Source organism: Heterocephalus glaber, unplaced genomic scaffold, assembly GCF_053883595.1.
Source record: "Heterocephalus glaber isolate CG9 unplaced genomic scaffold, H.glaber_assembly_v1.0 deba00001550, whole genome shotgun sequence".
Taxonomy (NCBI): Eukaryota; Metazoa; Chordata; class Mammalia; order Rodentia; family Bathyergidae; genus Heterocephalus; species Heterocephalus glaber.
The window spans coordinates 9,488,788-9,506,535 of NW_028258343.1; the positions used below are offsets into that span (position 1 = coordinate 9,488,788).

General features: G+C 40.9%; 1 protein-coding gene across 1 annotated transcript in view; it reads left to right on the forward strand.

Moving 5' to 3' along the window:
- The first annotated feature begins 17,328 nt into the window (after nucleotides 1-17,328).
- Nucleotides 17,329-17,748, forward strand: part of Stx11 (syntaxin 11) — a 40,573-nt gene continuing 40,153 nt past the window's right edge. Inside the window, exon 1 of the mRNA XM_087190078.1 lies at nucleotides 17,329-17,745. Coding sequence (XP_087046204.1) covers nucleotides 17,673-17,745 — 73 coding nt within the window. The 5' untranslated portion in view covers nucleotides 17,329-17,672. The remainder of the gene's footprint in view (nucleotides 17,746-17,748) is intronic.

Genomic DNA, 17,748 nt, shown 5'->3' on the forward strand with positions numbered 1-17,748 from the left:
CCCCTTCCCCTGTTCCCTACAATAACACAGTTAACCCATAGTTGCCCAGTCCATAGAGAGGGATGGTCTCCTCTCTCAGGCTAATAAAAGTGTCATGGATGGGTGGACCCCAACAACTTCTGAGCATTTTTTTTTGTTTTTAATCTATAAAATTAGGGTATCAGTGATGCCAGTACATAGTTCATGGATTTCTTTACAAAATAAATGAAGTTGAAGGATTGGCACCTTGAACAGGAGTGGAATTCAGATACCCCAGGATGTCAGGAAACAGACCGACAAGCCTGTCAGAAGCCTGTTTGCTGGAGATGGAAAGCCTTGCTGGGGGAGGACTTAGGCAGTGTCTGCAAAGATCTATTCATTGACTCCCTCACAAATATTTATCCAAAAGCCATAGTCCTTGCTATGGTTTTCCCAAAAATGTGTATATTGAAACTTAATCCCCCATGTGATGGAATGAAGATGTGGGGCCTTTGGGAGGTGCTTGGATCGTGAAGGAAGAGCCCTGATGAATGGGGATAGTGTCTTATAAAAGAGGCCTGTGAGAAACCTCGCCCCTTTGGTCACGTGTGGACAGAGCAAGAAGGTGCTTTCCATGAGAAAAGAGGCCCTCACCAGACATCAAATCTGCTGGTCCCTTGATCTTGGGCTTCTAGCCTCCAGAACAGAGAGCAATGGATTCCTATAGCTTGCAAGCCACCTAGTGAGAGGTATTTTGTTAGAGCAGCTTGAGGGGAGTGAGACTGTGGCACTCTGTGTTAGGCTGTCAGCATGCTGGCTAGCTGGAGTGGGTGGAAGCAGGGGTGTGACCCATCCAGAGTCTTTTCCTGTAGGATCTGGGAAGCATTTAGGAAGAAAACTCATGCCAAGGCGCTCTGAATCAGGCACAATGACCTTGACAATCTGAGACTATTGAAGACTGGGGACAATACGTAAAAATGCCGAGTATTTAATAAAAGCCCTAATACACTTGAAATGAGGAGCAGAACTCTCCTAACAAAGTCTTCGATATGAATGCGAGTGGGGTGCAGGGCAGTTTTCCTCACAGGATACAGAACACCAGTGGTTTTGCCATCTTGAGGGAATCACTGTCCTCACAGTGCTGAAGAGAGCTCTTCAGGAGGTAATACTGGAACTCTGCAGGCCAGGCTACAGGTGAAAACATTTCAGGAATTTGCAGAAATTATCCGGACCCTGTCCTCAGTGTCAGGCTAGTGAAGCTTGGGGACCTTTTGGAACAATGCCACCACGCCTGGACCATCCAGTGGGTGCAAAGCTCCTGGCAGGTGCTCACCCGTTACCCATGACTCACTCCCCAGTTCTGACCTTCTGTCACTAGACCACCTTAAATACAATTTTTGAATATAGAGCTAGAACCCAAAATGTCAGCCTTATTGTTGATTTTTATTCCACCTGTATACAGTCAGAAATCACAACTGGCAGGGATATGTTCTGAGACATGGATCATTCGGTGATTATGTCACCATGTAAGCATTGTAAGTGTCCTTACATAAACTTACATGGTGAAGAGCATGCTGCACTCCTAGGCTACATGGCATGTATGTGGTATAAACTCTTGCTCATAACACCATGATGAGCCAAAGAATATGAGATGAAATCAAGCCCAAGAGAAAATGATGCAATTAAGTTGAGCATAGTGAGCCAGAAGGGTCCTGGAACTCTTGGAGGCTGAGGCAGAAGGATCACAAGTTTGAGCTCAGTGTGGACAACTTAACAAATTAATGAGACCCTGTCTCAAAATAGAAAGATAAAAAGGGTCCAGGAATGCAGTTCATTGTGAAGTCTCTGAGTCCCAGTACTGAAGAAAAACAAAACAAAACAAAACAAAAATAAAAAGAGTTGCCATAAACACAAGATGGATGAGGCTGCTACTGGCATAACAGGGCACAGGACTTTATTGTGGACTCTAAGCTAGTGATAAAAAGTACAGTACAGTAAATACATAAAGTGGCAACAGTCATTTATTAACCTCATCAAGAATCATGTACTGGTTGCAATCATATGTTATACTGGTTAGAGTTTTCTAGAAGAACAGAACTGATAGGAAATATTTATGTGTAATTAGGCAAGGGGATTTGTTAGACAGCTTACAGGAGCAGAGGTGGGAGAGTCCACAGTGACCATTCGTGCATTGGAGATCTGGTGGATTTAGCAGCAGCTCAAGGCCTTGGAAGCTGCAGAATAAGAGGGATGAAGGATGCAGCAAGAGTCTGAAACTGAAGGCCTGGAAAGTAGGACACGCTGCAAGGCTGAAGAGACTGGAGTCTGATGTCCATATGCAACATCAGCAAAAGACATGGCTGCTCAAGTGGAATGGGGCTTCCAAAACACGCAGCAGACTTCCCCTTTCTTTCCTTTTATTCCACCTGGTGCCACACATGATCAGGGCAGGTTGCCCAGCAGTTTGCTGGAGCTTTCCCACAGAGACATCCAGAAGTGTGCTTTACCAACCTCCTAGGTGTTTCTTGATCCAGTCAAGTTGATGGATGATGGTCACATGTGGACTATACTTTATATAGTATATTTTATATGACTGGTGGTACAATAGGCCTGTTTACACCAGCACCACCACAAACACGAGAGTAACTGTGCTATGACCAGCTATGATGTCCCTAGGCAATACGCATTTTTCAGCTCCATTATAATCTTATGGCAATGCCATTGACTGAAATCCCCCTATGGAACACATGACTGTGTTTCCTTAAGCCTTCTGCTAACTCAGGATTCAGGGGAGCAATGTGTGCTCCAGAGCCTTGCTTGGATTCTTCCCATATGAGCAGGGTCAACACAGAGTGTCTGAGAGAGTTCTACCGGGCTCAGGAAAAAAGTGTGGATGCAACAAGAGGTCAGAGCAGGGCCCAGAAGAGGGATTGTACAAGAGATAGGGACATAGACTTCCTTACAAAAGGGTTAATGTGAAATTCAGTTTTTCAGAAAGAGGTGTCCTTGTGAGGCCAGCGGAGGATTCCATTTTCAGAGAACTTCTTAATCTTAATTAGGAGTTTATTATTTATTTCAAATGCTAGAGCCGTAAGTCCCCATCTGAACTTAATAAAGAGCTACTGAAATGGACCAATGTGGGAAAAAGATGAATATGAAAAAGTCTAGGTAGAGAGAGAGAGAGGGAGAGAGAGAGAGAGGGAGAAGACCAAGTTGCAGGTGGGAGAAGGGTGGGTGGATGTGATTCTCACACCACGTGTGCATGCATGGAAACTTCACAGTGAATCGCATTAATTAGTATGACTAAGATGTGCCAGTAACCACAACAATAATAGAAATGTGAAAAAGGGTTGCTGTCATATTTTAACACAAGGCAATTCAACATTGAAACTATTTCCATTTCTTCTGTCACAAGAAAATTAGCACCAATCAAAACTATATTTTTCTTTTTCCCAAATACACCTCAAAGGTTAAAATAGAACACCAAATAACACAAGAGACATACTAAATGTCTCAGCAAGTGTTTGACTGAGATAACATTTAACACTTCTGCAAAAAATTCAGAAACTGTCACTTCCGTGTTAGAGCTGAAAATAGCTTACAAGTTGTTCTTTCTGGTGTGAATCCTTATTAGGCTTTGTGTTATTAACACAAATCACTCAAAATAATTCCAAATGAGTGCATGTAGACTTAGAAAGAATCGTGTAATGAATGATGCTAGATTGTTGTAAAGCATTTAATCCATTTTAAATGAATGTTTTTTCCAAAGAGATCTGGTTCAAGGTTTTCTTTTTCCTCTTATAAATTCACATGTTACATACCAATTCCACTTAATAAGAACATATTATGAAGCTTTTAGTAAGAATTCAGGGATCAGAATCACAAAGATAAATAAAGATGTAGTGAATACTATGTAAAGGACAATACAACTGTGGTTATGAATATGAAAATGTTACAATTTATTATAACAGGAGGCAGCATATTTAGAGCAGGGGTAGATTACTTTTAGTACATAGGACAAAAAAGGCATTTATAAAGGAAATGATCTAAGAGAGGCTTAAGTATCAGCAGTTGGTGATGTCCTTTTAGGGAGACCGTTCTTGGAGGGGGCCTATCATGAGGAAAGTCATGGAGAACTGAAATCTACTACCATGTTCAGTGAAAGGCAGGTGTTATAGCTTAGATCTAAAATGTCCCCCAGAAGTCTTGTGTGTTCAGATGTGGGGCTTTTGAAAAGTGATTAAATCATGGAGATGCTATAGTCAACAGTGGGTTAATCAGTTGATTAGTTCATAGGTGAAGATGCTGTTAGGAGGTGGGGCCTGGTTGGAAGTGGGTTGCTAGAGGTGTGACGTGGAAGGGTGTAATTTTAGCCACAGCTCCTCCCTCCTCTCTCTGCTTCCTGGCTGCTATGGGTTGAGGAGCTCTCCTGTGCCATGCCCTTCCACCATGCTTTTTGTGCCTTGGAGCCAACCGACCATGGATGGAATCTTCTGAAACCTTGAGCCAAATAAACTTCTCCTCCTTTACATTGTGGGTTTCATGTATTTTGTTCCAGCAACAGAAAAATGACTAATACAGCAAGGTAGGAAGGAATATGGGTATGAAGCTAAAATGCTGTTGTGGGAGATGTTTAATTCATGTTAGCAAAAGGGGATGGGCTTAATCTGTAAGTGAAAGAGACTCATTGAAGATTGTGAGGCAGGATAGGGTGTGCCTGTGTGTCATGGCGGTGTGGCCTTGAAGACTGTATCGGGTCCTCTGGCTCTTTCTTCTCTCTCTGCTTTCTGGCTGCCATGAGGTGAGCAGCGTTCCTCCATCATGACCTTCTGCCATGATGCTTCAGCCTTGGAGCCAGCCAGCCATGGACTGACTGCTGAGACTAAGCACCCCAATAGCCTCTTCTCTGTTGACTTACGTATGTCAGATATTTTGACCCAGCAGTGAAAAAGTGACTGAAACGGTATATTTCCCTTCTTCTTTTACTTAGAAATCCCCCACCTCCAACTTTCACGAGGCACATGTCAATTTGGAAGACATTACTCCCTGCCCTGCCCCTGCAGCTAATGGGGTCACTGTTTTAAGGTCTGGCTAATGGATAAAAATGGAAACAAACCTGTGCAACTTCTGTGGAATAATGTTCAAGGAAGAAGATTTGTTTTTCTTCATTATTTCTCTTTCCTGATGGTTGAAATGTAGACATGATGGCTAGAACCAGAGCAGCCATCTTGGCCAAGTGTAGGTGGCTTGAAAGAGCCATAGAGGTCTCGGGTCTTAGGTAGAGACACCTCAGGGGGAAATAGCTGCACGGTGGCTTGATGGGCCCTGAGCTGAAGTGGAGTGGTAGAGACGGAAATGAGGTTTTGCTGGACATCATTCCCCAAAGATGCCTATAGCCCTTTCACAATTTCTACATTTTTGCTCCTGTGATTATTTTCTGATTTGAAAGGCCTCACCTTCAAGACGTGCCTCATCTTGTGAAATTGGCTTCAATATTCTCAAGTGGACTTGTGTTTTCCCATAAAAGTTTGCCCACCCATTTATTTGTTCATGTTGCTGCTGCCCTTTCAAACATATAAATAAAACCAGCAGTGTCTTTGCTGCTTATTCTGGGCAGATTGTTAAGGCCTTCCTACTCATGATCTCTCTCAGACCTCCATGCACGCCCGTAACAGGAATAGCCTCTCTCCAGTGGCCCTAGTTCCCTCATAAGCAACTCTCTCCTGCCTATTTGACAATGGAGGTGGTGTGTGTGTGAAGTATTTTTTTTTTCTGTGCTAGAGCTTCTCAGGAGATCATTGGGGAGGTAGCTGCCCTCAGAGCTAAAGGAGCTCAGTATGGAGAAAGTGGGAGTGGTTAACACCCATTACCTTCAGCCTTCTGCATTAGCCACAATCCTCAACAACATGGAAACTCCATCCCTTTCAAATATTTAAAGCACCTATCACACAACAAATATTTATTGAGCACTTATTTTAAAAACCACATTCTACACTTTATTTTGGTGACTGAAATTAAAACTAACAGTTCTATTTTATTATCATAGACTAGCCAGTTGTCTGTCATTTGCTGAGAGAATGGTACATATCTCCCCCATCTAAAATACTATATTAATCATTTATCATAAATTAATTTCATGTTTGTATGTGTGTATTTGGACTTGATAAACTCAAATCTAGTAATTACTAGTAGTTATTCCTAGGGATATAATCACGTTTTCTTAGTCATTTTCTTGTCACTGGGACAAATACTCGGGATAGCTTTATTCTGGCTCATGTTTGTAGTCCGTGGTTAGTCAACTCCCAAAGCAGAAACAGTATGGCAGAGGAGCATGGTGAACCAAAAGCTGCTCATGTCAAGGCATCCACAAGCAGAGAGAGAAGAAGGGAGCCAGGAAGGAGATACCCCTGCAGTTCATGCCAGCAGCGACCTACCCTTTCCGAAAAGGCCCTATCTCCTAACTGGAAGTCAGCTATAGCACTCCATGATCCAATCCTCTTCCCAAAAAAGCCATGCCTATAGGTGCATAAGGCTCTTAGGGGAATATGTAGATATAAACCACAACACTTATAATTGTGTTTACCTTTTAAAATTTTAAAAGTAATTATAGACTCAAAGGAAGTTATACATGTAGCTCAGAGTACCATGTGCCCTCACACCAAATGTGACATCTTATACAACTGTACAAAGCCAGGAAATTGACATTGGTAAGTCATTGTTAACTAAAGTACAGCTATTCACATTTTCACCATTTAAAAAACTTTTTTTCACTATTATATGTGTTTATAGTTCTATGTAATTTTATTTCATATACAGACTCCTGTAACCACCACTATAGTGAAGAAATGGGGGCCTGGGGTTTTAGCTCAGTGGCTCCGCCACCTGCCTCACAAGTGCAAGGACCCGAGTTCGATCCCCAGTACCAAAAAAAGGAAAGAAACAGAGTGACTCCATTACCTACTTCTTTTTATCTCTCTCTCTCTTTCTCTCTTTCTCTCTTTCTCTCTTTCTTTCTTTCTTTCTTTCTTTCTTTCTTTCTTTCTTTCTTTCTTTCTTTCTTTCTTTCTTTCTTTCTTTCTTTCTTTCTTTCTTTCTTTCTTTTTTACCAAATCCAGAGAAGGAACCAACTAAAAAAAGAGAACTAAAGGCCAATCTCCCAAATGAACATTACACATATATTTTACACACAAAAATCCTCCAAAAGATACTGAAAAACAGAATACAGTAAATCATTAAGATTATATACCATGACCAAGTAGGATTCATCACAGGGATGCAGGGACGGTTCAATATATGCAAATCAATAAATGCAATACAACACATTAATAAAGCCAAGGACGAAAACTGTATGATCATCTCAACAGATGTAGAAAAAGCATTTGACAAAGCCCAACATGCATTCATGATAAAAATCCTACAGATAATTGGAATAGATGGTTTTTGTCTCAATCTGATAAAAGCTGTCTATGACAAACCAACAGCCAACATCATACTAACTGGACAAGAACTGAACTCTTTCACTCTAAAATCAGGAAGAAGACAAGGATGTCCACTATCACCACTTTTATTCAATATAGTTCTGGAAACACTAGCTAGAGCAATTAGACAAGAGAAAGAAATAAAAGGAATAAGAATAGGAAAGGAAGAATGATAGTTAAACTATCATTATTTGCAAATGACATGATACTTTACATAGAAGACCCCAAAAACTCCACCAAAGACTTCTAGATTTAATAAGCAAATTCAGTAGCATAGCTGGATATGAAGTCAGCAGTCAAAAGTCAATAGCCTCCCTGTACACAAATAACAAACTCACTGAGAAAGTAATTAGGGAAACAACACATTTCACAATAGCATCCCCCCAAAAAGAAATACCTAGGAATCAGTCTAACAAAGAATAAAAGACCTTTGCATTGAAAACTACAATACTAAAAAAAAGGAGATGGAAGAGGATATCAAAAAATGGAAAGTATCCCTTGTTTTGGGGTAGAATTTACCAATACAGTGAAAATGGCCATACTTCCAAAATTGTGATACAGACTTAATGCAATCCCAATCAAAATACCAATAGTGTATTTCACAGAATTAGAGAGAAACAATCCTAAAATTCATTTGGAACCAGACCCAGAATAGCCAAAGCAATTCTGGTCAACAAAGGCAAAGCAGGGGGCATCACAATCCCCGACTTGAAAATATACTATATAACCTTTTGAGCTCCATTTTTCACTGGCATATTGCCCTTGAGGTCCTGGATGGTTTCATGTATCAGTAGTTCATTTTTCACATGAGTGAGTAGTGTTCCATTGCATGGATGCACTAATTTTTCAATCATTCACCCAGGGAAGGATGTGTGGGCTATTTGCAGTATTTTGGTATTATGTATAACATTGTTATGAACATTTGTGTAATGTTGTGTTTCTTTAGAATAATTTCCAAGAGTGCAACTGCTGGGTTATATGATAAGTACCATTTCTTTTATCAGACATTGTCAAATTATTTTCCAGAGTAACTAAGCCATTTTACACCCCCTTGAGCAATAAGTGAGAGATACAGTTTCTCTGTACCTTTGCCCACATTGTGTGTTACCACTATTTTTAAAATTCATCCTTTTAAAAGGTGTAATTCCATGGCTTTTAGTATATACACAAAGTTGTACAGATATCACCACTGATTTCAGAAAAGTAATTTAATTATTCTCAGAAAAAAATTCATATCTATTAGCAAGTTATTCCCCCTTTCCCACTCCACACTCTCAGGCCCTAGCAGCCACCAACCTACATTTTTTCTTTATGGATTTTCCTATTCTGGACACTTTACATTCATGGAATCATATCATATAGTCTTTTGGGTAAATATTATTTTTAATTTTCAGCACATAGTCATATTTCATTGTGGTTTTAATTTGTATTTCCTTAATGGCTAATAATACTGAACATCTTTTCATGTGCTTATATGTCACTGCTATTTCCTTCACATATTTGTTTATATTCTTTGTTTTATAACTGGATTATTTACAATTGAATTTTGAGAATTCTTTATATAACCTGGATCCAAGGCTTTTGTCAGACCTGTGGTCTGCAAATATTTTCTCCCATTCTGTAACTTGTATTTTCATTCCTGTTTACTAGATATTTCCATGCAGGAAAGTTTAAATTTTTGATAAGGTATTAATTTCATCTTTTATAGATTATGCTTTTGGTGACACCTCCATGAGCTGTTTGCCTAGTCCTATCCCAGAGGATAGAAAAATCATAAAGGAGCTAAGAAAAAGCTCCATTAATCCAAGAGGAATAGAGAAAGAATATGCAAGCCAGTGACATACAGAATACAATAGAATTGAATGACATTTTAAAGTCCTGACAGGGGAGGGACAAAAGGATCCATTAATATTTTATCTCACACACACACACACACACTCCATAGGAGACTGAACATGTGTGCTGGGAGAGCTGGTTAACCACACCCTGTGATGCTGTCATCCTTGTGGCTGATACTGACATTTGAGGTTTAGAGGACAGAGAGATAGGGAAGGGAGATAGAAATGAAATGGGGGAGAACAAGAACCAGCTAGAACTCACAGCACAGACCGAAGGCTGTCAGCTCCCAATGCCTCAGATCTTGATGGCACTTAAGTGTCCTGCAGAAACCAAAAGGCGCTCACGCGCGCGCGCGCACACACACACACACACACACACACACACACCTGGCCCAGGAGTGAGACAAGGTGAAAGAGGGCCCTGGAGAAGGAGTGGCAGCTGAAGGCCTAATTGCAATGTGCAGGACAGGGAAATCTGGGAAATGCAATCAAGCTCTGCCATGGCATCTGACAGTCTTATTTATTTTAGCAAATTTTTAATAAAGTGGGCATGGTGATAGAGATGTCTAAAATCATCTGGAAAAGGTAGCACACAGGTCAAGTGGATTTCGATGGCGTTTATTGTGAAATCCACATCTCAAGAAGAGTTCCATAGCTTTGCTTAATAGGGAATATATCTGGATGAAAAGAAGTCCTTTGCAGGAGGGATTTTAAGGAGAGTCTACTAAAAGTACACACTGGAGGGCAAAGCGAAGCTAACCTAGAAGGAATACTGGTACACGTAGAAGTAACAGTAGGAAGTCTTCATCCCAGAGCTCCAAGCAGCCCAGAGCTGAGAGTCCCTGGAGTGGTCAGGGGCTTAGCTAGTGCCAGAACCTGGCATCACCTGGGAAAAGTAGTGAATACCCTGCTCGGGCCTCATTCCGCCCTCCGCTGTCCTGCCACTGCTTCCTGGGGCTCAGAGCAGCATGTGGAATGGACAGGGATGGACCTGGAGGACAGAGAACAGGGAGGCAGAGAGTCCTGTCCAATTCAGCTGGCCTTCTTACCACATCACAACAGAACCCTAAATAGTTATGCAGAAAGATAACCTGGTGTAGGGTTTACATTCTCTGAAGAACTTATTCTTTCTCATGAATGTTGGCATACATTCATCATCATATTGACAAATACCATTTTTTTCCTCAAATAGAATGCTACCATATAAATTATTTTCATAGCAAAGACTGACTCAACTTTCAATAAAAGTGAAATGTGGAAATCTGCCATATTCTCACTTCATTAGTCATAAATTTTCTGCATGTTAGTCAACTTCCTTAAAAAAAGCCTTTTTTTGGTACTGGGGATCGAACTCGGGACCTTGAGCTTTTGAGGAAGGTGCTGAAACCACTAAGCTAAATCCCCGGCCCCAGAATAGCCTTTTTAATATTTAAATTATTAAAACTTACCTCTACAGTGACATAAAGCAAACAGTGCAGAACAACAAAAATACAGAAGTGATACATGAGAGTATCACCCCTAAGCCACTCTTTGGGTCAAGAGGTAATAGATTGGCTACAGGGACGGAAGTCATCAAATCACCAGAAACATGCCTATCAAGCTCCTAAATCAGCTCAGGAGTCCTGCTGTCTTAGTTACCTTTCTCGCTGCTGAGACAAAATACCAGAAGTTAAAGGATGAAATACCAAAAGTTAAAGGATGAAAGGTTTATTTAGCTTATAGTTTGTAGAGGTTTCAGACCATAGTTAGCTGGCTCCAAGGCAGGGTGGCATGGCAGAAGGGCAACACAGAGGAGAAACAGTTCATGGCAAAGTAGGGCAGGCAGAAGGCAGCAAGCAGCAAGCAGCAAACAAGCAACAAGTCACAAACAAAGAGCTCTTTCTGCCCTTATATTTTATCCAGGCTACCTGCCCTTAGGGCGGGTAGCACTCACAACCTTAATCCTAGCACTGGTAAATCAATCCCAGCACCACATCCTGAATCTTGGCAGCATGCACCCTAGATCCAGCACCTCTGAAAAGCCCCACCTATGACTGCGAAAGGTTTTGGTGAGGACATCTAGATACAAGCCGTAACACCTGCCAATAGGCTGTCTATTTAATTGTGTTCATGAAGCACTGGAGAACACAGTCCAGAGGAAGTTTCGCTCTGACACCTACTTTTAAGACAGTCTCCTCTCAATATCATTTTCCCTCCATTCACAGTGAAAATTACAGCAGTATTTATTGATCTTTTAATTCTGTTTTCAGGTCTTTACATAGAGGGCTCACTTAGTTTTCATATGATCCTATTAGGGAGGTGTTCTTATTCCCTTGATTTTACAGACAAAGAAACAGGAGGAAGGAAGCCAGGTCACCCGATGAGTATCACCCAGCAGGGGCAGGCTCTGGGCCAGGCAGCCTGACAGCCTTGTCTCACCAAGATGTACCCCCATTAACCCACGACCTTGCCGAGTGGGAGCCGCTTGGCCCAGCAGAGTGTACAGTAGTGTACACACTCAGAGAAGTTTACTGAATGATCAAATAATTGAATGAGTAGGGGGAGGGGGGAAGATGAGAGAATGAATATACAAACAGGTGCTTGAAAAGGTCAAAGATTGTTTCACAGTAAATAGGAGAAAGAAGGAAAGGTTATATCGAGGCACCTTGAATAATGGTAGGATTTCAATGAGTGAGGGTAACAAAAGGATTTTAGGTGGAAAATTTATATACATAAAATCAGAACTCAAAGGCTTAGGGATACATTCAGAGAAGAAGTCACCCAACTTGGCAGTGGCTTAGGGAAATCAAGGAGATGGGTAAAGTGAATGGAGATTGCTGAATCCTTGAAATGTAAGCTGAAGGAATTATGGGATAAAAACATGGAGGTCACTGGAGGAGTCTGAAGACCGGGGTGGGAGGATGACCATCTCAGCACAGTGCATCAAGGAACCTAAGTGGTGATATGCAGGAATTCAGAGCAGAGACAGCTGACTGGCAGTGAAAGGATCCTTTGGAGGTTTAAGAAGTGAGGAGTTTTAGGGAGTCTGTGAATTCTGAAAATGTACACAGTATTTTGTCTGTGTCTGTGTATGTGCAAATGTCCACTGAGAACACCCATGGTCTCACTGATTCTCAACAGCTGTGCCCTCACCATAGGACTGCCTCAAGCCAAAGCCCATCGGGAAACCCAAATTCCATACAGCCAAATATCATCACACTATAAATGGAATTAAGAAATTGTAAATACACTATGTTCTCCTTTCTACTTTGCCGAATACAACTTTCAGATCAGAAGACTGAGAAATAGGTTGGCTAAGTGTTGGCAAAATATAAAAAATGGCTAAATTTAATTACTACTGAGCACAATTTGGGTGTTGATGGACTAGTGTTTTGATGAGTAAAAGACTTAACATAATTCGTATATTATGGCACTTTTACTATATTTGTTTATTTATTTACCTATTTTTGTAGTGCTAGGGATTGAACCCAGGGGCCCACAAATATGAAGTACTCACTAAGCTAAACCCCAATCCATAAATTTGTTTTTCTTGACTTCTTTAAGCAAAATGTTATGTTTTTATGAGATTTCACATAATTTTGTTTATCAATAATCATAATCTAAATGATTTAAAAATAAATAGTAATGATTTTCAGAGTTTACTTTTATAAAAAATATAAATAAGGTAAATGTAAAACTCAAAATATCAAATAATATTAAAATTATCATTAAAATATAATAATAATTAAAATAACAATGAGAAACGACCACATTCATCAGAATGGCTAAAATCCAAAACACTGGAACACCAAAATGCTGAGAAAGATGTGGTGTATCAAGAACTTTCATTCATTGCTGAAGAGAATGCAAAATGGTCCAGCTACTTTGGAAGACAGTTTGGCAGTTTCTTACAAAATCGAACACAATCGTACCATTTGTTTTAATTACTTTTCTCATTGCTGAGACAAAATACCCAACACCCAAAGTTAAAGGGGGAAAGGTTGATTTAGCTCAGTTTGTAGAGGTTTCAGTCCACAGTTGGCTAGTTCTAAGGCACAGTGGCATGTGGCAAAGGGGTGCCGCAGAGGAGAAACAGTTCATTGCATGCCGAAGACAGCTAAAGCACAAGGGGCCTTAACAATGTCTTTTTGTTCCTTGTATCTTATCCAGGGTACTTAGGGTGGTAGCACTCACCCTTAGTCCTAGGGCCCTTAAGCCTAGCATTGCACCATGAATCAATTCCAGCATCACACACTTTAGATCCAGCCACCTCTGAGAAAGCCCCACCTATGGCCACATAAAGCTTTGGAGGGACATCTAGACACAAGCCATAACACCATATGATTTAACAATCACTTTCCTTGGTGTCTTATGAAATGAGTACAAAGGTTCTGTTCATACAAAAACCTGCACACAAATGTTTATGCCAGTTTTACTCATAATTTCTAAAACTTGGAAGCACCTCCTCGAATGGATAAACAGAGTGTGGAACATCTGCACAATGGAATATTATTATTTGTTAAAGCATGGTGAAAGGTTTTGGTTGTTGGAAATAAAGTCAGAAAGTGATGATGCTGATAGTGGCTTACTACTTTCTAGGGACCATTCTAAGCAGTTTGCATGTGTTATTATCATACTGAATCTCATAACTTCTCTATATAATAGTCTTTGATGCAGTTTTTCACATATTGTCATTTCTGAAATCAGGATGCATCTTGCTGGCATAGGACAGTAGTTGTCAATCTGAATTGAATTTGTTTAATATTTTCATTTCAGCCAGTCACCTGGAAGCATAATCCACCCAAGTGCACTGTAAATTAAATTATCTCCTAGAGACTCTGTCTTACCTGAGTAATGTGAATGCAGACTTCAAATTTCCACAACTACCACCTTCTGTGAAAAAGCAAGGGAGATATTTTCCTCCCTCTCATTGATGTCAAGATGGAGACCCAAGACTCGGATTCTAGAAAGACTTTCTCTTCAGAATATCTTTTTTTAAAATTTCAACTGATAAGGGTCTTGCTTCATGATGGCAGTAGCAATAGTAAAATGAATGAAATAAAACAGAATTTTCTGGAAACATTCCCATTTAAAATGGAGCTTTAGCGGCCGAGGATTTAGCTCAGTGGTTCAGCTGCTTGCCTGGCAAGTGCAAGGACCCCAGTTCAATTCCTGGTACCAAAAAATAAAATAAAATAAAATAAAATAAAATAAAATAAAATAATAAAATATAATGGAGCTTTAAATTGTGTCTTCCATAAAACCATGGACATTTTCTTCCAGATGACTCACTTTGCCATCTGATGGCAGTGCAATAGTATTGTACCACCTTCTGTGGACACTCCATGGGAACATACAAAACCGATCCCTCAGGATGAAGAAACTCATGACCAGAAGCTAAGAACCAGACTATAAGGAAAATGTGAACACCTCAAGCAAGGAACGCTGATAAGCCAACTCCACAACATGTTCTTCACTATGCACCCTTGGTATCCTTGTGGTCAGTATCACGGACCAAGGAAATTAAATCTTGCAAAAACAGATAATTTTGAGATTCTTGGAGATCAAAGAGAAATATTATCCTTTGCCATTTGAGAAAATGCAATCTAATTTTACTACTAATAAGTGAAAAAACAACAATGTCTTTTCATATAAAAAAAGGATTGAAACAGCAAGTTTTCTTGGTAGCTTTTTCTGTATGTAGGACGGATTTATTTCTTTACCCTTCAGCTTTGTATGGAGGTCTTCTGTGAGAGCAAGATTTTTTCTTTCTTAGTGTCACATAAAGTTGATCTTACAATCAAATGTGTATCATATTAAATAAAATACATTAATATTTCTAATTGACAGATTAGGAAAGTAAGGCTCATAGAGATTGGTTAACTTGGTCAAAATCAAGCCGCCAGAAAGTCGGGGTGTCTATGTCACTTTCTCGTGGCTGAGACATAATGCCTGACACAATTTAAAGGAGGAGAGGCTTGTAGAGGTTTCAGTCTGTAGTTCATTGGCTCCAAGGCAGGGTGGCATGGCAGAGAGGAGAGTTGCTCAGGGCATGGTGAACAGAAAGCAGGGAGTCAAGGGAGGAGCCGGGAAAGCAAAGGTGACCTTCTTGGTGACTCCTGCAGTGACCCTTCCAACAAGGCCCCAACTTCTAAGAGGAAGTCAGCCAGAAAACGCCTATAATCCAATCACTTTCCAAAGTTCCCCTCTGATCACCTGAGGCTCTAGATATAAACCATAGCAAGTGGTTTTGCAGAGTGGCTTCTCCAGAAGCATTTGCAGAAACAGTCTATGGAGTGGTACTGTCCAATATTCACACTCCGGGGGGTATCGGAAGCAAGGTTGGGCAGAGGAAGAAGTCAAACTGTGATGCAGGTCCGCCAAAGCCTACTCTGACTTGGCCAGGAATTCTGAAACACATAGTGCTTGTCAAACTGTCCGGCAAAAAGCTCAACTAGCCTGGCCTTTCTTCTGGCAGGGGACACAGGCTGCCTGGGGTTCAGCATAGTCTCAGAGGAAACAGGTCTCTCTGCTGCTGAGACAGACTGGGGGTGCGCTGACAGGCAGATGCTGCCTGCTGGCAGTGTTTCTGGCACCTGAGCATCCAGAGAGATGGCCTCATCCATCTCTCCTGAGAGAAGGGTGTAAGGGCAGCTCAGGGCAGCACTTGGGCAGTCTGGCTCCAGAGCTAACATTCATGACTGCTAGGACGTCCTCTCTCCCTGACAGATTCAGTGGGGTTAGTCCATGGTGGGCCTGGAACGCCAGGCTAAGGACTCAGGGATCTGATGTTGTCTCTTTCTTTTACACCATACTTCCTATGTAGCTCAGCCACAAAATAAGTCTATCTTTCCAGTCATTACTGATGTTTGCAGAGGTCCAGCTGTTCCACAAAATTTAATTTTCATTTCGATGACAGTATAAATAATTATAGTTCAGGCTTACCAGGATACTGGAGTTTGTAGTTATATGGTTTCACCATTAGCATCTGGTTGACAATTGTGTGGCATCCAAACCAAACCTGACACCAGGTAAAGCTCACATGGTAGCAGGGTGATCTGCAGCACTACAGGAAAGTGGAGGAGAGCTGAGCCATCACCTGGCACTCAGCAGTACAGGAGCCCAGCGTGAACAATCTGAAGAGTCAGTGCTAGGCCACTGACTATGCCACGTTCACCATGCTGCATCGACATTTGGAAGGAGATGGAAGACACTTATTGTTTCAGGTCATTAGCACTAGATATGATGGTAACTACTCAGTAAAGGCACTTTCATTAGAATAAATTCATACAGTGGAATTTTATTTTAGGGACAGTTTTAGACTGATTGACCTGTTAATGAATCATGGATGGATGAGTCAAGATGAATGTACTGTGTAAAAGGAAAAAGGATTAACAGTGTTAATGAGGGATCCCCGAAATGAGGGCCTAATGTATTCAAAGCAAAGAGGCCCACATAGACAACAGGTGAAAAACAAAATACCAGATGCTCTTTTCTACATTCAGAACAAATCTTTGTGGTTTTGTTTTATCAAAATGACATTCAGTCAACATAGTTCATGTGAATACTATGAATTTCATAGTTTCATGTGTGGGTTGATTTGGATCTTACGGTTTTTTAAAAGAATGTGTAACCAAAAGGAATTTATCATGTTTAAGGGATATGGTATTTATTTTACATTCGAGTAACATAATAGTAGGCATAGTTTATCAACACTGGGTGCCATACTTTTTTCCTTTAAGAAGAGTCCATTTGTTAATTCAGGTGGAGAGATGCTGCGCCAAGGCCCGTGGAAGAAATAAGGGACGAATAAGTTACGTGCAGCGACATCTGCAGTGTAATGTGTTAGGAATTCGGATTTGCATGGGAGCATCTGTTTTGTAAAGGTTTTTTTGTGACCAGGGATGCAGAATTGTGGCAAAGTTCCTGTTTCATAATTCACCTTTGTCCATCATCGACTTGCAGCACCAAGTTCATCACCTTTAAAGCAATCTGCTGGAGCAGCCTGCTTTCGACACACAGTGCTAGTGGTGCAAGACCATGCAGCCCCTACCTCAGAGTCCTCCTTCCATTCGGGGCAAGAACCTCAGAATGAGGGGAACATCTCTCTTCTCCATAAGGACTCTTCAGGAAGGTCATCAGCCAGGGGCAGACACCCCCAAGGGAAGACTCCCCTTTGAATATGTGAGTTCATTGCTCAGACTGCCATCTGCTTTCATTACTGTCACTTTTAATCAGTTCCTCATTTGCAACACTTTTATTTTCTACAGTGTCAATATTGCATTTGTAAGTTTTTTAGGGTTGTGGAAGGATGTGCTTGCAGATAGTGATCAACAGACTCATAGAAATTCTAAAGGATCAGCAGAGAAGAAATCAGTCCATCTAAGCAGAGTGTGTGAAAGAGAAAAGTAAGAGGAATATGGAGCTGCAGCAAGGAAATGAAATGGAGGAAGAGGAGGAAGAAGAGATCAAAACCAGGTCTCCACCTCAAAGTA